The sequence below is a fragment of the Elgaria multicarinata genome, chromosome 5 (assembly GCF_023053635.1).
Source record: "Elgaria multicarinata webbii isolate HBS135686 ecotype San Diego chromosome 5, rElgMul1.1.pri, whole genome shotgun sequence".
Taxonomy (NCBI): domain Eukaryota; kingdom Metazoa; phylum Chordata; class Lepidosauria; order Squamata; family Anguidae; genus Elgaria; species Elgaria multicarinata.
The window spans coordinates 109,688,178-109,709,964 of NC_086175.1; the positions used below are offsets into that span (position 1 = coordinate 109,688,178).

Genomic DNA, 21,787 nt, shown 5'->3' on the forward strand with positions numbered 1-21,787 from the left:
GTTTGATCCCAGCAGAAGCTGGTTCTCAGGCAGCCGGCTCAGGTCGACTCAGCCTACCATCCTTCTGAGGTCGGTAAAATGAGTACCCAGCTAGCTGGGGGAAAGGTAACTGCGACTGGGGAAGGCAATGGCAAACCACCCCGCTACAAAGTCTGGCAAGAAAACGTCAGCGAAAGCAGGCATCCCTCTAGGAGTCAGCAATGACTCAAGTGCTTGCACGAGAGGTTCCTTTCCTTCTTTTCTACATCTAAAAATGATTTCTATGTGGTGAACAGTTAAGCAGAAAAGAATCAAAATACAAAAGAATAAACTTATTTAAAATCATGTAATACAATAAAACTGTTGCTGGTCATTAAGGAAAAACTTTTTTAAAAATAAAAATGTCTTTAGCAGGTGCTAAAGCATTATGCCTGAACTCTAACCTTGGTTAATCTTGGATAACAAAAACAAGCCAGCTTCATGAACAATGGTTTGAAGTTGGCTTGTTTTAGTAAACTATGAATAGGACTAAACACAGTTGACCTGGGTTCAGATACTAAGCTGTCAAATATTGAAGCGAAAACTTCAAAATTTCTTTTCTTTGCTGTGCCAGAGAAGAAAATGGAAGGGGAAGAACATGCAACTCCAAAATTATGTATGATAACTTTTACATAATCAATATAATTCTAATTACATTATATTATAACTAAATAATATATTTATATTATATTGTAATAATCTATGTATGCCAAGACCTTGTCAATCTTTCCATTACTTGTGTGGCATAACTGGGTAGCATACCATTTGCACATTTTTCATCATATCATACAGAGATATAATGAAAAATGTGCACACGGTATACTACCCAATTACTCAGGAATACACCTAATCTAACTTTCCAGATCTTGGCAGTTATGTAGAAATATTTTTGTGTTGGCCAGGTTCCCTTCGCTTCTTGAACAGAGGAGCAACGGGGACACACCGGGCTTTGACTACCTCCTGTACACCCCACCCCACCGAGGAATCCAAGGAGGCTCTGCAAGCTGCATTGGGATGCCTGGCAAGGTGGATCTGGCCCACAAGTGAGAGGATCTGCACCCTTGAACCTGGTATATACGATATAGCTTTATATCATATATACCAATGGTAGCATATAGCCAACATGACCAGTAGCCATTGAGAAATCTGTATAAACCCATTTTAAAGCTATCTAGGCCAGGCTCCATTATGACTTCCCATAGCAGTGAATTCCATATATTAATTCCATACCGTATTTCTTCGATTCTAAGACACACTTTTCCCCCCATATAAACATCTCTAAAAATGGGGGGTGTCTTAGAATCGCGGGTGCGATTATTATTCTTAGAATCAAAGCTTTTTTTCTGTTGGTGGTACTGAAATTAGTGTGCGTCTTACAATCGATGGCGTCTTACAATCGAAGAAATACGGTACATTAATTACATGTTGTGCTCAAATGTTTTCCCCTTTTGTTCATCCTGGATCTAGCACCAATAAATTTCAGGGGATGATCCCAAGTTCTAGTATTATGAAAGGAGGAAATGTCTGTTAATCAGGGGTGGGCAATGTAATGGCCTACTAGAAGTTGTTGAACCCCAAGTCCTATCATCATATGCTGGTTAGGGCTGATGGGAGTTGCAGTCCAACAGCATCTAGAGGGCCACACATTTCCCACCGCAAAGTTAGAGAACCATGTGCCTTTACAAATAAGATTTGAACAGAGAGAAAAGTATAAATGGAACTGGAGGAGAAAGCTATCAATGGCTACTAGTTCTGATGCCTGTCTGCTCCCTCCAGTATCAGGGACCATATGCCACTGTATACCAATTGCTGGGGAACATGGGTGGGCGGGTGCTGTTGCACTCATATCCTGTGAACAGAATGCTGGATTTGATGGATCCTTGGTCTGATCCAGCATTGCTCTTCCTAACTTTGCAGATGCTATTTATAAAATGCAGTATTTACTTGGGCTGCACTCTTATGCACACTTCCTGGGAGTAAGCACCAGGTAACTCAGTGAGGCTTTCTTCTGAGTAAATGTGCATCAGGTTGAGCTGTTAATATATCTTTTACTTTTCAATTATTTGTGTCTCAGGCCATAATGCTAAGCAGGCTTATTTGGAAGTAAGGTTTAATGGGATCAACAAGACTTATTCCAAAGTAAATGCATTTTGGAAGGCAGCAGTGACAGAGGCAATGTTTGATATAGAAACAAACCTGTTTTCAGTTGTTGCTTTTCCATTTGGCTTAATGTAATTATTGTCTTAACCTTTCATAATACACAAATCTATTACAAATATAATTTCCAATTCAAGAAGTGCATGTCTTTTGAGGCCTGACCTTTAAAATTTCAGGTGGTGTGTAGATAGTTGTTTGAAGTCATTATAAAATGTAAGAAATGTAAAAAAAAATGTTTTTAAGAACCTGTTTCTCTTCTCATTTAAACTAGACAATTCTTTCAAATGTTAAAATTGAATCGATAAATATGTCAGAAGCCTAATTATTCTAGTAGATCCTTTTGACTAGAAACTATGGAGTAGCATGCACATATATCTGGTGACAGAACTTTCCCAAAATTGTTAGTATTGAATTGCGCATTTAGTTCCACGGCAAATTATGAACTAGGCTAAAAGGAGGGCTGGGGGAAATGCCACCACCTCTTCTGAGGGGTGTCTTGCCTCCCCAGAGGTAGATGACACCTAAAAAAGAAAAAGAAAAAAAGATGGCCCCACTGATAGCTGCCCTTTTTGAGAAGGTTGCCATGTTTTCTCCCAAAACATGTTGGAATGCTAGGAGATATATAATGTTAGCCACCATGTGAAGAGCTCACCAAAAATTGCTAACTGCTTTCCAATTTGGTTTTTCTTTTATTCAGACTAGATAGTTATGCAGTGAAATATGGACATGGGAACATTTTTGTTGTCAACATAAGAACATAAGAAGAGCCCTGCTGGATCAGACCTAGGGCCCATCTAGTCCAGTACTCTGTTCACATAGTGGCCAACCAGCCATCGGCCAGAGATGAACAAACAGGACCCTCCCACCCATGTTCCCCAGCAACTGGTGCACACAGGCTTATTGCCTTGGATACTGGAGAGATAGCAAAGAATACAAAAGATCTATTATTATTATTATTATTATTTATTTATTTATATAGCACCATCAATGTACATGGTGCTGTACAGAGTAAAACAGTAAATAGCAAGACCCTGCCGCATAGGCTTACAATCTAATAAAATCATAGTAAAACAATAAGGAGGGGAAGAGAATGCAAACAGGTACAGGGAAGGGTAAGCAGGCACAGGGTAGGGAAAAACTAACAGTAGAAAGTAACAGTAGAAGTCTGCACAACATCAAGTTTTAAAAGCTTTAGGAAAAAGAAAGGTTTTTAGCTGAGCTTTAAAAGCTGCGGTTGAACTTGTAGTTCTCAAATGTTCTGGAAGAGCGTTCCAGGCGTAAGGGGCAGCAGACGAAAATGGACGAAGCCGAGCAAGGGAAGTAGAGGCCCTTGGGCAGGCGAGAAACATGGCATCAGAGGAGCGAAGAGCACGAGCGGGGCAATAGTGTGAGATGAGAGAGGAGAGATAGGAAGGAGCTAGATCGTGAAAAGCTTTATATTGGATTCTGAAGTGAATTGGAAGCCAATGAAGAGATTTCAGAAGCGGAGTAACATGGTCGGAGCGGCGAGCTAAGAAGATCTGTGTAGAGAATTGTACATTCATTTCCCAGTTGGTACCTCTTTCACCTTCAATGCAGATTTATAAACAACAGGGCTATCCTTGAATGGTTAGCGGTTCCTATGCCGGGACTACTATGGTTATTCTACAAAGAAAGCTTCGCCTTCTTAAAACTTAACCAAATTACAAAAGCTCACCAGATATTTCTCTTAATGGTCACCAAGGCAAAAGAACTGACCTAGATGAAGAATGCAGTCTTTGGATGGTCAGCCCACAGCACCAGCTTCTCTATCAATACCTCCACAAAGCAAAGGATAACATGAAAGTGCCTTCTCAAACCGACGGATTAGGATGCAGCAAAAACCTGAAACAAGAGCTCAGTATAGTGGCAAAGGGAAAGAACCGAGACCATCTCACTGTATATATTCCTATATTTCCAAGTTCTCTAAATGAATTATTAGAGCCAAGGCACATGTTCTGTTAACGACGGAACACGCAAGTATGCCATTTAATTTGGAATAAGCACAGGTGGGCTGACCTGGATTGGGACCCTATTGTGGTGTATCCTGGGGGCTTTAACTCTCCCCCTCCACTCAGGTCCTAAACCCGGATTGGGGCTCCTGCATCTGCCATTTATGTTGCCAAATAGTGATCTATCTGATGTGGCTACCAGGTAGCAGGTGGCTACCAGGAGGAGGGCCTTCTCTGCTGTGGCACCCCGGTTGTGGAATGAGCTCCCTAAGGAGGTTTGCTTGGCACCTACATTATATGCTTTTAGACGCCAGGTGAAGACCTTTTTATTCTCCCAGCATTTTAACAGTCTATAAATAAATTTTAACTTGGTGTTTTAAATTTGTAATTTTGCATTGCTGCTGTTTTTATCTCTTTGAGCTTTTATATTGTATTTTATATTATGGCTTTATACTGTTGTTTTATACTTTGAATGTTTTTAATTTTTGTGAACCACCCAGAGAGCTCCGGCTATTGGGTGGTATAGAAATGTAATAAATAAATAAATAAATAATAAATGTAGTCAACCACTATTTGGCAGTAGTGTCCCTGATTAAAACTACATGGATAATGGGCAGGAACGATGGGAGATGCAATGGGCATGGATGATGGGGGATGCAGTTCAAAGCATCTGGAGGACATGAAGTTGGAGAAGGCTATTCTGTACCCAGAGGGAACTCACATGGAAGTGGCAAGACTTGCTCTCATTCCTTGCTCTCCACATCATGTCCAGCGTGGAGCATCACTGCACTAGAGCCTTCTACAGCTTCCTCAGCCCTGTTGCTGAAAACTAGTGGTTAAGAGGAGTGGTGCAACAGCAATGGAGAAATGCTATGTGAGTTCAATGTCAAAACAATACACCCTACTTTCCATAAAAACCATGATTGTTGATTAAAGCCGTCATTCACAAGACCTAGTTCATAACCATTCATAATCTTTGGCTGAAGGAGACTTCACTCAGAAATGGGTACTTTCTTTCTTTTGCTTTTGCTCATCCACTTTCCACCTCACCCAAGCAGAATCAATATGTTACTAAAGATGGCTTCACATGTCCCACTTTTCTCTGCTGAAAGCAAAATTTCCACAATCACCATGCAATGGAGAGCTGGTCTAAACCCTGAATGGAATACAGCCTTGGCGAATAGATGTTACATGTTTGACTGCAACGAAGGACCTTTTAGAGGAACTCAAAATAGCGATAGTGCTACCTCCCATTCATCTTGATTTCACATAGAAGTATGAGAGCATGAAAGTCTGTTTTTGTGTTTCAGCTGACAAGTAAGGAAGAATTGACAAAGGACACAATTCTGGGGAAACTGTGGCATACCTTTGGGAGACTTAAAATTCCTTAGATACTTGGGCCTTTATACATAATGCACTTGGTCAACACTGGAACTGTCAAGAGGAAGGCTAGTTTCCCCCAGGCACTTCAAGCATCTAAAAATAACTTTCAGACTCACTAAAAGTACAGTTGCATTTTCATAGGGGAAAGCACGTTGAATCAAAATATAAACAGTGCTCTCCGATTTCATTCTAAAACCGGGTCTGCTCTTGTTGACACAATACAAAACTATAAGGGAGAGATATGCTGCTTAACTGTTTATTGAAAAAAGAGCACCAACAACAACCAGAAGAAAGAGGAGGAGGAGGAGGAGGAAGGAGGAGAAGCAGCAGTCCATTACTTTCTAGAGAAGAGTAAAAAAAAGGGAAGTAATTACATTTGACGGGGTAAGAAGGTTTTGCCTTGCTGTGAAGAAAACCAAGCTGCTGCATACCCACTTTTCTTCAGCAGGGTGCAAGGTATAAATTAATGCTTGTGGTGTTTGTTATTAATCTTTCACTGGAGGACAGAGCCCCAAAGATAATGTGAGGCTGGTCTCTCAGCACTACAAAGGACACATATAGTGTGCATTTTTAATATGACACAACAGTAGTTCGAGAGGTCAAATGAGACATTCTTCTTCAGTAGGCTACAAAAGGAGGAATCAGTTTAGGGATGGGTGAGTCTGCCAATTTCACTTTCCCTCGGTTTCTCATTTTTCCATTAGGTTTGTCCTGAACATCTAAGATTTTTTTTAAAGTTCATCTGAAAATTTGTATGCATTTCTGTGTGTACTTCTCTATTTTTGTACACAATTTTGTACAATTTATACATTTCTTGCAAGCAATTTTCCTAATATAACACATTTTAATGTTACTTTTGCTGATACTTGAGAGTTTTGGTTTGCATATTGGTTTGAAAGTAAAAAAATAAGTAAAATCACATTAGAATACAAATCTAACAAGCCCTCCCCCCCCCAACCCTAACCTCAGTTACATCTACACGATCTTCCACTCATTCCCTTTTGGATGTACTGCAAATAATGACATCAACGCCATGGTTGTATTGATTCAGGGCTGCTTCATACAACTGTTTTCCCCCAGGTGTACTTATGTGCACATGTAAAAACATGTGTGAATGAGGCCAACTCATGTTTATGAGCTTATGTAGCCCTTTTCAACCATCTGAAAGAGATATAATGAATACACTTGGTAGGTCCGGTCCTACAATTAGGCAGAGTGAGGCGACCGCCTCAAGCAGCAACTGTGTAATCATACAGCTCCTGGGAATGCATCTCAGGGGCCATGGGATATATAGATTTACACCTCCAAGGGCAGAGAAAGATCCACCCTTGGAGTGGAGTTGGAAGAAACTCCCAGCAGCTGCAGAAACCTCTGTGATTGGTCAGTTGCCAATATTGGAGTGGGGAGGGGAAGAAGCATGTGGGGAGAGGATCTACAGCCCACCAAATCCCAGACACCCTGCAAAGCAGAAGCAGATCTACACCAGCCTGGGAGTTAGTGTAGATTATTTACCTCCACTGATTTCAACAGGAGGGAATTATTAGAAGAGGGACAGGTTCAGTGAAGGAAAGTCTCTGCTCCCTGTCTTCCCCTCTGATAGCCTGGGCCTGGCAGGGCTTTGGATGAGTTGGTTCTTCCACCTTTGGATCTCCAGTCCATGTCCGGCAGGATTGCACTATCCAACAACAGATGACCTTTTAAAGGTAGAGGCTGAATCTGGCTCCTCCCTTCTCACAGTTCCAACTTAGTCCAAGCTTCAGATTCAATACAAACAAAATGCTAGAAAACTAAAATTCTAGCTTAGGTTAATAATCTGCACATATGAGATCTGACACTACTTTCTGCAGATCCAAAGTCGTACTTTGGTGCTGGGGAACCGATTTCTATAAAACAAGAGATTTGCATGCCTCTGCATCCTATACCCCCTTTTTCATTCCAGCTGCAACTTGAGAAAACATTTTCAAAAACCAGTCACATGCCAAGCGTCACACTGTGCAAATTAAAAATCTCCAAGACTGTTCACACCATGCAGCCTGGGTTAATTTTCTCATTCTAGCATATAAAGAAAATGGGGTCATGTTTTGATTGTGATTTGCAAACAAGCCTAACCGCCGCAAAATCCCCCTTCTAATGATACTGACACCACAGGTAAGCCTTAAGGCAAACTCTATGGAAGGCAAGTTTGCATTTTTTCTATCAGGATATCCAAGGGAGCAGAGTAAATGGTTGTTAGCAACTGAAGGCGGTACTACCATGGGTGTCTTGTGCGTAAGTTCCCAACATTTCTGGATAACTGCCACCCAGGAGGAAAATTATATGCAATTCCCTCTCAATTGTATTCAGTTTTATGCTTGTCAGTGGGCCCGGATATGTCATTTTTCCACCACGCTGAGATTAAGACCTACATTCAATGAAAAACCAAAAAATCAAGGGTCCGTGTGCCTTGGGTGTGTGAGATGCAGTGCTAAAGCAACTAGGTGTTTATGACAACATGCAGCCAGGGATGAGTCTCCAGAGACTATCAAATGGCAAGCCTGAAGGAGGAATTGTTTAAGCGGCCATCTCTCCATTTCCCACTCACAGCTAACTGACTTGTGGCAGCCTGTTTCCATTTCGGTGCTGGTTGCCTCAAGACCACCTGGAGAGCTTGCAGAGCTGACCTAAATTTTTATCTTGCTCAGACCAAAGATGCAAAACTGTCACGGGTGAGATGCCAGCTCGCCCCATCATTAGGAAAATATCTTGTTCCTGTACAGTATGTATTTTTTTATTTTATTTTGGTGGGTGTAGTTTCTGAATGTAAAATCATAATGGGATCATAGATCAGTGTTGCTTTAAAGTCCTCCCACCCTGCTTTTTATTCATATGTACCTATTGTTTAAACAAAGCCCTATGAAGAGAGACGGAAAGAACTGGGCATGTTTAGCCTGGAGAAGAGAAGATTGAGAGGAGACATGAAAGCACTCTTCAAATACTTAAAAGGTTGTCACACAGAAGAGGGCCAGGATCATCCCAGAGTGCAGGACACGGAATAATGGGCTCAAGTTACAGGAAGCCAGATTCCGGCTGGACATCAGAAAAACTTCTTGACTGTTAGAGCAGTACGACAATGGAACCAGTTACCTAGGGAGGTTGTGGGCTCTCCCACACTAGAGGCCTTCAAGAGGCAGCTGGACAACCATCTGTCAGGGATGCTTTAAGGTGGATTCCTGCATTGAGCAAGGGGTTGGACTCAATGGCCTTATAGGCCCCTTCCAACTCTACTACTCTATGATTTATCCCTCTTTTCCTCATCTAATTTGGGTGTGGGGTGGAGAGAAGTTGGACGTACCCTCTGCAAGTGCGACAGCACTACCTGAATGTTCTCCAAATACCCATTTCCTTTCTGTTTTCTTTCCATGCTCCACGTTGTCAGAATATAGGTGTACATAAGCAATTTTGCACAGAGTAAGTCATGGCACTGGTGAGTAGCGACTGCAAAATTAAAAGGGTTCAGCATATGTACAGGTATGTATTATATGGCCTTTTTATTTCAGTTATTAGTGGGAAATTGTAAAGTCATTTGATTTCTATAAGAAGCAAAACTGAAGGATAGAGATGGGTCTGATCTCTCCTCTGCACCCCAGATTAACTTGGAAATGATGTGAGTTCTAGCCCTCCAAAATCAGAAGAAGCCAGATTTTGTTATGGTGCTCACAAATTGCTCAGAGATTTACACAAGTGGCAGAACCTGAGGGGGGAAATGTGCAAAATGCCCAGAAAATCCGCAAATTCTCTGACTCACCGCAGTTCATGTTGCCGTGGCAGGGGGGGGGGACCCAGGAAAAGTAACTCCACCCCCCACCCCCAATCAGATTTCTTCAACTTCGCTAGCCACAGGGGACAAAAATATAAGGGGAGCAGCAATGAGAACATTTTGGGTCCTGCAATACGTGCAATAAACAAAATGTGGTCTCCTACAAGTGTGGCTCTAGTCTGTACTATCTCAGTTCTTTAGTTGCATTATACTGTTATACTTGCTGCCCCCCCCCAAAAAAAAAGTTTTTGAGACTTATTAATTACACAATTAGGCATGCTTAATCCACAGCAATATTGCCTACCTTTTTGAAACTGAAATCGCTTGACATTTTTCCCGATTATGAAAATCATGCTTGCATGAAAAGGCATTATTATTAACAGTTTGTTTCCTTCCACAACAATGCATTTAAACATTTACTGCAGGCTAAAAGCCTACAGGGCCACATAATTGGATATGCAATATCGGCTGTTTCTAACACAACACTTCTGGGTGAGATATAGGCTTGGCATGAGGGGTTTATGTTTAGATTGATTGTTCTTCTCGGGCAATATCTGCTATGTTGTCTTTTCTTGTGTGCTTTTTGGGGGAGAGGAAAGCAAGCCACAGATTACAGAGGCATAACAATGATACAAGTGAACTGCCCCCTTATTTTCAGGAGCTTTCTCCTTGCAAAAGAAGCGTTGTTTTTACTGCCTGTTTTGCAGGGGAGGGGGAAATTCAGAGAATTAAGAGTAGCCAAACACTGAGGGGCCTTTTTCCTATTTTGTAAAACAAAAACAAACAAAAACTCCCCCTCCCTCACCATTGGGAGGAGCACAGCAGTTCTTAATGAATGTCTATTGGAGACCATGTGACCTCACCCTCTCCAATACCCATTCAGGAAGAACTCCTGGGCTCTTGAAAATGCCGAGGGTGTTTTAAAAGAAATAAACAAAAAGAAAGAAGGAAGACCCCTCAACAACCAGTTACATTTAAAAAGGTATGTGGAACCCCTGTCCTCCTCTCCCAGGAGAAAATTCTCCAAAATTTTCATCTCTCCTAGACTCTTTCACCCATATTTTCATTTCCCCCACACACAAAATGCCAAAAATAGAATGGTCAAACATTTCAGCACAGCGCAAGTGTGTGTGTGTATATATACACATACACACACATTATACACAGCTTTCAGAGATGTCAGAGTTGGACACAGCTGTCAGAGTTGGACACATTGTGCTGCCCCATATGACTGAAGCCATGCCCACTGGCATCCCTGGGCATAGCCCCTCTCATGGTGCACATTTTATGAATGGCCAAGCCTCCCTGTAGCAGCCATTTTGTGCAAGCGCCACAAGAGTCTCTCCAAATTCCAAAAGTTCCCACTGATCTAAAAGGGTTGGGGAGCCCTGCAACATGTTCAACAGTCCCTCTCTCCCGGCCCCACAGTTCTTTTGGGAGGCCTGAAGAAAATCCTCCATATTTCCAGTGCCAGAGGAGTTACTAGGAACAAATAGCAGCCACTTTTAAAAAGTGATTATTCACAAACTTCAAAGCCAAATCTACTTATACATTTCTGTACATTTCTAAAACAACAGGAAACAGAAGCTTAACACCACTCATTACATTCTTACAAATTAATAACACACAACCAATGCTAGACCATATTAGGAAAAGAATATTTCAAATGAATGTTTTTATCCTTAAATTGTACCCAGTATTGGGGAAGCTGGGGGTGGCGACAGCCGACAGAAAGCTCTGGCGTGGGCTGGTCCATGAAGTCACGAAGAGTCGGAAATGACTGAACGAATAAACAACAAACAAGCCCAGTATTGCATACGGTTACAGAGAGTCTTTAATTTTCATGTTCAATACAATGCTCAATTCCTTGATAAGCTTGTTGTCTATTTGCCTGACTTATTTATCTCTGACTACATATCTTAGTTTGATCATATACGCAACATCCCAGATCTGTTCTTTTCCCAATATAGGATAGCGAATAATCCTGCCACAGTAAGAAGATGAAAGGTCATCTCTTTAGCTCCTATTAGAATTATGGATTTCACAAAACAAAACAATACAATTAATCGGTCCAAAGGAACACATTTGCTCTATATGATAGAGAACTGCCTTTGGATAAGGACATGTACAGTAGATGTGACTTATTGGTACCATCCAATGTGAGTCTGCATGGAGTAGACTCATTGAAATGAATGGGCTAAGTTAAATCTCATTCATTTCACTGGGTCTACTCTACATTCCACTAACATTGGCTACTACTCTGTGTATGGATATACTGCATCACGCCATCAACATATCACTAACTAACCTCAGTGGCTTAAGGGGCCATCTAAATAAAAGCTTATAAAAATGTATGTTAAGATTCTCAAATAATATTAGTTGGGGTACCAGATTCCAAACCCATTTCCAAGTGGCTACAGCCTTTACTGTTAAGAAAACTGGTGGCAAGCCCTTGATTATTTTGGCTTGTCTTTTTCATTTACATAAAGAATATTTCCATCTCGCACTCATACATACACAGTATGGAACGTTGAGGGGGAGTCATTCATTATTCTGATATAAACTCTGATTAATCATCTGCCAGAGTTATATGCAAGAGGGTAATCTGCCTGGAGATGACAAATTAGCCTCAGGTTAGTTTGTGTGGTCTCTGGTGTGAGAAGAAATATTGTATCCCATCCTTCATAAGTATAGATGGTTTGCGTCAGGTAAGATCATTATTATATGAAGGTAAAAGGGGGTTGGTGGGCAGAGGGGACTGAAACTAGCCCCCTGATTCTTGTCCTGTGATTTTTAAATGTGTGTGTGTGTGTGTGTGTGATTGATATATATATATATATATATATATATATATATATATATATATATATACACACACATACGCACACACATATGAGATCTATATTTACCCAGCTCCAGACACTTAATTTAGTGCTGGGGCAAAACAATAGGCCCAGAAATTTTCATAAATTTTTGGGAGAGGGTGAAAACACCACCCGAAGACTAAATTATTGTATTTGAAGAATTTTCAATTTTTATCTTAAATACAAGAGCTGTTCCTACATCTGCTTTCCCCCCCTGGATCATCCCTGGATCATTCCTGTGCATCCAAATGATGCACAGGGGATCCTGGGAGCAGGCAGGGATGATCCCTCCATTTTCCTGGGATAACCCTTAGGTGTAGAAAGGGCCATAGTGAGGGGTTTGTTTGGTTTTTTCCTTTCCTTTATTTTATTTATTTACAGCTTTCATTTATTTCTATAAACTGCTCTATATCTAAAAAATATTCCTGAGCGTTGAACAATGGAATAAATAAATAAATAAATGTCAAAATACAAAAGGATAAAATATTTAAAATTAGATCACAACAGTAAAACTATGGTTATCAGTCAAGATGAATGATAACCTTACCAAAATGGTAATTGTTCCAATGCAATCAATAAATATACATTTTTATTTAGACCACATTTATGGTTATGTCTCTCACTGCTTACACTCCAGATTTCTTTTCATTAACCATTAGCCTCATCAGATGAAAACCATATATTTTTTTTTACAAACAACACCACGTTTTTGTCCCCTAATATACTAATGTATTATGTATGGTCATTTAGCATACTCATCTAAGCAAGTGCAACCTGTATAATAATTAGAATTTGAAACACACAAAAATACCAAGCCCATACAGTAGTTCTGCCAGGGAAGTATTTTTAGTGTGCTAAAAATGTTTTCACAATTCTTTGGCATACTGATGTTCAGAAAATCGGTCTAGCAGTGAGGTGAGGTGAAAGCATCATCTCTAGAGACACGAGAAATGCCAAGGGTCTATTTTTGGCCTGGCCATAAATTTGGTGCATGAGCAGTAAAGCTCCTGCAAGTATTAGAATCACAAGTGTGCAGGAGGATTCCTCAAAGAAGAATAGAAGACCTGATTTAAACAGAAGGAAAAGTTAGCTGTGTAAGAGTTCTGTTTGCCGGTTCAAAGATCCACCAAGTTTCCAGGCACCTTTGGCCTGGGCAGATGCTGCCCTGGCATGCTAATCTGATAGGGCATTTGCGGAAGCCTCGTAATGCCTTTCCACAGCCGAATTTTCTCCATGAACTAGTAACCCTGGAGCCTCTTCTTCTGAGAACAAGGGGTTCTAATCCTCAAAGGATGAGAGTTCAGGGTCCCCGTCCATGCCACTACCTAACTAACAGTGCAATCCTATACATTTCTCTCAGAATGAAGTCCTATACTGACAGGTCAGTGAGTATAGGATCACAACAGTAAAAATAAAGAAACTCAGATAGAAGTCCCCACCCCCACCCTCCGCTCACAGCAGCTTATGAATATTCATCTGTAGTGAACACTGGTAAAGGATGTGGCCAAGTGAACCACCCTTAAGAGTACATTACTAGGGATGTATGCGAACTTCCTTTTTGCTCACAAAACATGCAAGCATATGCTGTTCGAAGCCCTAAACGTGAGTGCGAGCACATGTCCACTGAAAATGTTGTCAAATTGCTAGACATGTGCTTGTGTTCTATATGTACAACTTTCCCAGTTTGCTTTTGCACAAATTTCACACAAAAATTTGCAAAAATTTGAGGAGTGTTGTGCAAATATCATGCTCTTTTGCACAATTTTTCTGTTTACGTGGAGCGAACAGCGATCACAACTGCGGACGGGAGTCGGACATGAGACAAGCAGCAAGACAATGTTCGGAGAACCCTAGCAATCTCAAACATTGTTCGTTCACCTACCCCTTTGAGGTGGGTGGTCCCTGAAACAGAGAAGGGCCTCCTCCTCCTCACACTTAGAGACTTGGTGTGGCTAAGAATGCAGTCATATGTGCCCCTTCCAGGGAGTAAGCCCCACTGAATTCAATGGGACTTACTTCTGAATAGACATGTGTCAGCTTGAACTGTAAATAATGGAACAATAAATTTGGGCTTTCTGGGGCAGCCCTTTACCAACTGGCATCTCTCTTGAGGCACAATAGTGGCCCTTTCTACACTGTCCATTTTTCCAGGGATCACCCCTAGAAAATACCCCCAAATGACGTACAGGGGATCCCGAGAGCAGGGAGGGATGATCCCTCCATTTCCCCAGGATAACTGAGACCTCAGGTATCCCAGTTTTACCTGTGGTCCCAGGACAACCCCGAGGATCGCAGGTGATGTGGGTGCCCATCCTGGCTTCTTCCCTCCTCCCCGCAAGTAGTGGGGGGTCATCAGAGGAGCTGGAACGGGGGTGCCTAGGGCCATCGGGGGTGGGGTGGGGAGCGGAGTCGGGGCTTTTTTTTCACCTTAATTTTGCTGGAGTGCAAGTGTGCTCTAGCTCTACCTCTTTATTTATTTATTTATTTATTTATTTATTTTATTACATTTATATACCACCCCATAGCTGAAGCTCTCTGGGTTGTTTACAAAAAAAAAATGGCCGCCGCAACCATGTAGACTGAGGGTGACGATCCTGGAAGCAGGTAAGTCTGGGATCGCCCCCTCTCCCTCCCTTTACACCCGTAGGTGCCAGTGTCCCACTTGCAAGCTGTTGTAGCATTGCCCAGGTGGCTTCTCAGATGTCTTCTTGCAAGGCCCATTTCTCTCCAGTAAGATGTTCTCCTCCAACAGGGGATGGAGAGCTCCTCCTTCCACTTATAGGCTTGGCTGGAGATAATCCATTTTGTGTGAGCTCTTTGCTGTTGGAGTAGCTTCCCGCCCCTCCCCGCCTCTTTAAACCTTTCCCCTTGCCTCATACAGTGTGTGACAGACCACTGTAACAGTACCATCAAGTCATTAGCATATATTTGTATTTCAGTACAGGCTGCTAAGCTCAGAGAACCCACATGGCTCCACCGATTATTAAATCGACTGTGCGAAGGTAAGGAAGTCCTTGGGACTGGTTGTGGCCTATTTTTGTTTTGTTTTTGTTTTATTTATTGTAATTCATTTAAAATTAACATAAGCACTGAAAGATTTAGGACTCTGCAGCATCCAAAAGCCTCTGGCATTTTATGCAAGCTGGCACCTTCAATCTGAAGCACTTCATGAGTGATAACGGTTGCTTTGAAATTGACACGGTTCATGCAGAAGCTGGTCTTCAAAGAGAAGAACTGGCATTAAAAAATAAATAAATCCCACAATCCCCGCTTGCGTTCCAAGCCCATGGCACGTATACATCCTGCGAAGAATGCGCTGTGCGGTTATTTTGTACTTAATAAAATTAACATTAGCTACAGAAAATAGGATTTGAGGTGACTTTTCAGCCAAGGGTTCTCCGCCACAGCTGAAAAGGACCCACAGAAGAAGGAGGGGAGGGGGGAGATAGCAAAATTCTGATCCCATTTTAAATCCCTGGAATGGTTTTTATTAGCTTCCTAAACCAAGCTTGGCTCACTACACTAAAGAGATAGCCAGAACAAGAGAAAACCAGAAAGAATAGATTGCTTATTTCACATAATCTTTCCCTGAAGTGCCCATATGTTATGGCTGCAGCGTGCTGACGCAGGACATCTACTGGTGCTTATTTACTTACATCAGCTTGGAAGAGGGATAATTCGTCAAAAAGGTGAAAAGGTAAAAAGAAAAAAGGAAGAAAATGCAGAACTGCGTGAGATGCATTTCCCCGCCACAAGCAACCTGGAGAGTAAAAGCCTATCTGAGCAATTTATCATCAGGAATTATTCATCCATCATTATTTCGTAAAAATTCAAAGGCAAGCCATGGGCATTCTACAGCCACGGGAATGTGCATTGGGAAAGGCCATTAGCAACACCATAGTAGGGATTGAATTTCCCCCCATCATCCTCTCCCGCTCTCTGTGACAGAGCTAATTAATATTTGGAGTCAGAATAACGTCGCCTGACTTACGATTGGCCGTCCTGCTTTGATCACTCTGGACGCTGTCGTTGGATTGGTTGCTTGAGATCGAAGAGACGCTTGAACTCCGGACAAAGCCAAAGGCTGCCAATTTGGCAGCTGGCAGTCGCGAATAACCAGGAGGACGGAGACCAGATTGACATGGCTTTGGAAGGTTGGACTTCGTAGCGTTTGGACTTGGGCCCTTTTTAATATCAACTGAAAGCAAATGTTATAGGAAAGAATAAAAAACAAATGTGGATATGTCAGGAGAATGGCAGAAAAAACAAGAATTGCTTATCAAAAATATTTATTTCTTTATTTATTACATTTTGTTTACCTCCAAGTATCCAAGCCATAAAATACAAGACAATAAAAATAAGCTCTCTTTAGATCTAAACAGGATCATTCTCTTGGCCTTTTCCAAATGGGGATATTTAACTCCAGTGGTGAAATGTGTGTGTGTGTGTGTGTGTGTGTGTGTGTGTATGATCTATAATTGTAAAATCAACATTATTTTATCATAGTGGTGTAAACCTCAGGCATGGGAGCCAAATCCAGCCCTCTAGAGTTCCTCAAAAAGCCATGGCCCTCTCCTCCAACCACTAATTGTACGCCAGTTTTCTGGCTTTTGTGTACTCCCTGTCCTAAAAGATTGAAATGCCCCTCCTAAACCTTAATTAATGGCAGTCAGAGCTTTGGGATGCAGTCCTATTGGGATGGCCATAAGCCTCTGAACTTGAAGGTTTACGGCCAGGCAGTGCAAAGAGGGAAGAGCGTCAGAGGCGATCCTCACCTCTGTGGTCCTCCCACTCTGTATTATAGCTAGGAGGGTTTCCCCCCAACATCTAGCTAGGGCTCTGTGGAGTGGGAGGGAAGGAGGTTGCGGAGGTCTGGGGATACAAAGTAAGCCGGCCTCCCCACTCCCCCTTGCCTCCCTGCCCACCAGCACGCCCCCTTTCCTTCCTCTCCAAGGTTGCCTTTGCAACCTCAGAGAGGCAGCTAGTGCAGTTCTCTCCATGCTGGCTGTGAGAGGGAGGAGCAGTGTCAGGGAGCATGGATTCCTGGGTCCATGGTGAGAGCACTGCCCCCGACCTCGGATCCAGGAATCCAAACTATCCTGTGCCCATCAGACTCTCTCTAGGTGTCATGCCTCCCCCAGAGGACGAAGGGGAAGAGCAAGCGCCAACAGACTCTGGGGAGGGGACCAGTGGCCAAAGTGAACAGGAGCCCTGACTCTCAGAGAGCAGGCAAGACCCAGCAGAAGCCCCTTTAAAGGACTCAGAGAATGATGAAGAGGATCAGGGGGCCCTGTCATGTAAATGTGGTTAATTTCCAATTATTCCCTTTGTCCATTTCTCCCCTTCCCTTCTTCTCCACAAAACCCTCTTTGCCCACCCCAAATTACCATCTTTTGGTTTTAGATGAGTAGAGTAGACCCTCTACTCCCAGGTAGGGAAGAAAAGCCCCATTTACCTTTTTGGGTAAGGTCGCTTACTCAAGTGTAAGGAACGAGCCGTAGCTGCTGGTTAAAATCGCCAGGCGCTTGCTTGCGCAGCTGGCATACACACACAAACCTCTTTTTCCTTCCCCCACAGCTTGGCGGGAAACCAGGGAGAGAAATAAGAGGTGGGAAGCTCGCACATCGAAAGGAATGCCAGGCGCCATTTTGGGGGGCTGGGGGCTTCTTCTTCACCTTCCTTTCCACACGCTCCGGCGGGAATTTGGGAAGTGAATACAGACAGTGAATACTGATTGGATGGAGGGAAGGTGAAGCGGGAAAGGTTCTGCCATGGAGGCAAGGTGGGACAGGAATGTCCCAGGGGACATTGCGAAGGGGGTTGGGCAAGAAGGGAGATTGTGCAGAATTAACCCTTTCCCTTCCCAGCTGAGCATGTTCGGTGATGTAAGGGGTGACAATTTGGGCTAGCAGCCAACTGTATGTGTACAAATGGTTCTCCCTGTATAAAACAAGAAGCTCATTTCCGTTCGTGGCCTCTTCTCCCCCATTTGATCTGAGGAGACATTTCATGGTACCTGAAGTAGCAAAGACATTTCATGGTACCTGAAGTAGAAAATAAACCTTCCTTTGAAAACTGCATCCGGATTGCTTTTTATTTGATTTAATTGGGTTGTAATCCACAATTTTTCTAACAGCCCCTCCAACCCCAGCTGAACGCAGGTTACTGAGTGTGGGGGAGCAACATCAGCAGGCTGCCAGAGCAAGGAAGCTGCAGGGCTAATTGCCAGCAACTGGTGTCAGGTTAAGACTTAAAAGGCTCAGAGCAGCACAGCGAAGATGCTGGAAACAGCACACCCCCTTCAGTGTTCAGCATATCCAGCTTCCCAGGCATCTGGACTCCCGGCTAAATCTAGACCCCTGGAACCGTGACCCTGAACTCTGCCTGCATCCAGGAAATGCAGGTTGCTTACCTGTAACTGTAGTTCTTCGAGTGGTCATCTATGCATTCACACATATGGGCTTTGCGCCTGCGCAGAGACCAGACCGGAATCTCCAATAGCTTAGGGAAACGCTTTTGGGCGGGAACCCCTCCCCCACGCTACTGCGCATGTCCACGGGGTTCCCGCCCTTCCCTCAGTTTACAGGAGTCCGACATTGTGCCCCCATAAACATGAGTGTAATTCAATAAAGAGGATAAAATAAATCTATAGTCAATTATGTCATTATTAAATATCACACCACCAAGAGGGGATGGTGGGTGGGTTGTGTGAATGCATAGATGACCACTCGAAGAACTACAGTTACAGGTAAGCAACCTGCATTTCTTCATCGTGGTCTCTATGCATCACACATATGGGCGAGTAGCAAGCTCACATACCCTTGGAGGTGGGTTGGTGTATTATTTCAACACTTCCGAAAGCACCGCCCTTCCAAATGAACAGTCATGTCTGGATCGAGTGTCTAAGCTATAATGCTTGACAAATGTAGAAGGGGTGGACCAAGTCGCAGCCTTACAAACGTCCTGAAGTGGAATACCCCTGCTGAAGGCCACCGACGTTGACATCGCTCTGGTTGAATGAGCTGTCATAGGTCAATCTATTTCTAGTTTAGAGATAGAGTAGGCAAGTTCAATTGTCTCTACTATCCAGCGAGACAATCGCTGGCATGACACTGGGAGTCCTTTATAAGGCTCACCATAACATACAAACAGTTGTTTGGATTTTCTAAATCCTTCAGTTCTAGCTCTATAGAAAGAGAGAGCTCTTCTAACGTCCAGCATGTGGAGAGCAGTGTCTGCAGGCGTTGTGGGGTTTGGAAAAAAGGCTGGCAAAATAATGTCCTGAGCCAAGTGAAAAGGCGTCACGACCTTTGGTAAAAAAGATGGGTCTGTACGCAACACAACCTTGTCATTGTGAAAAATTGTATAAGGAGCATCTATCCTTAGAGCTTTAAGCTCACCTGCACGCCTTGCTGAAGTTATGGCAACCAAGAACACAGTCTTGAGAGTCAAGAGTCTTAAGTCCGTTGTGGCCATAGGCTCAAAGGGTTTCCTTATCAGTGCATGGAGCACAACCGACAGGCTCCACGCCGGTACGATGTTTCTAATAGTCGGTATGGTATTTTTCAAACCCTTTAAAAACTCCTTGGATGTAGGATGAGAGAAAGGCGAGAATCCTTCCACACCTTCATGAAAGGCAGTGATGGCAGCCAAATGGACCCTGATGGACGAAAGTCCTAAGCCGCCTTGGAACAGTGAGAGCAGGTATTCTAGAATCACAGAGACGGGACAAGCCTCAGCGATGTGATTCATTTGCAGTGCAAACTTAGAAAACCTCTGCCATTTAGCAGCATACGATTTCCTTGTCGAAGGTTTCCTCGATGCAGTCAAAATACTGTGTACCGTCAATTGTTCGATACCGGAGGTTATGGTACTATTCTCCATGCCGTCATCTTGAGTGTCGAGAGGTCTGGGTGTCGAACTCTGCCTTGGTGTCGAGACAGAAGGTTCGGTATCGATGGTAGCTCGATGTAGTCCCTTCTCGACAGTCGAAGAGCATGAGGGAACCATGGTTGTCGAGGCCACCACGGCGCGATCAGAATACAGTTTGTGCCATCTGTTCTTATCTTGGCCACGACTTTTGTCAGGAGTGGGAAAGGTGGGAAGATGTATAATAGTCCCCCCGTCCAAGTTCTTGCGAAAGCGTCTCCTAGCGAGTTCCTTCCCTTTCCTGCTCTGCTGCAGAAGTTGGTACAGACTGCGTTTTCTGCAGTGGCAAAAACATCGACAGCCGGATCACCCCAATACCGAAAGAGGTTGTTTCTTACTTCGGTATCGAGCTCCCATTCGTGGTCGACATGGAAGGACCTGCTTAGGGAGTCCGCTACGATGTTCTCCTTCCCTGCTACGTGGATCGCAGTCAGGTAAGTCTGTCTCTTTATGCACCAGTTCCAAATCCTGAGTGCAGAACGGGTTAAGGGGTATGACCTCGTTCCCCCTTGTCTGTTTATGTAACAGACAACAGTGGTGTTGTCTGTTGCAATCAGAACGTCTTTGCCCTCGATGATCCGGGCAAACGCTTTCAAGGCATTTTCCACAGCCAAGAGTTCCAGGTGATTGATACGTTCCCCTTTCTGCAGAGGGGACCATCGACCTTGGACGGTGAATGAATTGCAGTGAGCTCCCCATCCATCGAGAGAAGCATCTGTCGTGATGGTAAGCGATGGTGCTCTTTGCTGAAAAGGAATCCCTTCCAAGAGGTTTCCCATCGAAAGCCACCATTTCATCGACGCCCGAACCTGACTCGGTATCGAAAGGTAAGTCCTGCGAGCATCGCGTCGAAGATCGAAGGTCTTCAAGAACCACCCTTGAAGAATCCTCATTCGCAATCGGGCGAATCTGATGACAGCGGTAGTCGCCGCCATCAAACCCAGCAATCGTTGGATTGTCCATGCCGAAGGTCTTGCTTGGGTTTCGACATCGAGAATCAGGTCTCGAAGTGTTTTTGCCCTCGCTAACGGGAGGTAAGCTCTTCCATTTCGAGACGACAGAGTCACTCCTATGAAGTCTATCGTCCGCTGAGGAGTCAGTATAGATTTTTCTTGATTGACCCACAGGCCAAGGGATTCTAAAAGTTCTAGAGTCGTGGCTATATTCTCCTGGAGCGTGTGACTGTCCTCCGCAACCAGGAGCCAGTCGTCTATGTATGGATAAACATGTATTTCCTTCTTTCGCAGGTGGGCACACACAACAGCCATCACCTTCGTGAAGACCCTCGGTGCCGTCGCGAGGCCGAAAGGGAGGACGTTGAATTGGAACTGCTCGACGCCGATGGAGAACCGTAGGTAAGTTCGATGCGACTTCCTGATGGAGATGTGGAAATACGCATCCTTCAGGTCTACTACCGCGAACCAGACCCCTGTATGCAACAGTTGGAGGATAGAAGTGACTGTTGTCATACGAAACTTCCTTGGGGTGATGTATTTGTTCAGTTGTCTTAAGTCCATGATCGGTCGAAGACCTCCATCTCTCTTCGGGACCGTGAAGTAACGGGAGAAAAATCCCTGGTTGAGTTCCTCTGTAGGTACGGGAGAGATGGCTCCCTTCGATAGTAAGGTCTGTACCTCGAGCAGCAGAGGAGGGGATGGTGCTGTTATCTT

General features: G+C 43.5%; 1 protein-coding gene across 1 annotated transcript in view; it reads right to left on the minus strand.

The window, feature by feature from the left end:
* The window catches only part of MTUS2 (microtubule associated scaffold protein 2), a 371,748-nt gene that overhangs the window by 196,709 nt on the left and 153,252 nt on the right, over window positions 1–21,787 (minus strand). The window contains exon 4 of the mRNA XM_063126999.1: window positions 16,180–16,386. Coding sequence (XP_062983069.1) covers window positions 16,180–16,386 — 207 coding nt within the window. The remainder of the gene's footprint in view (window positions 1–16,179; window positions 16,387–21,787) is intronic.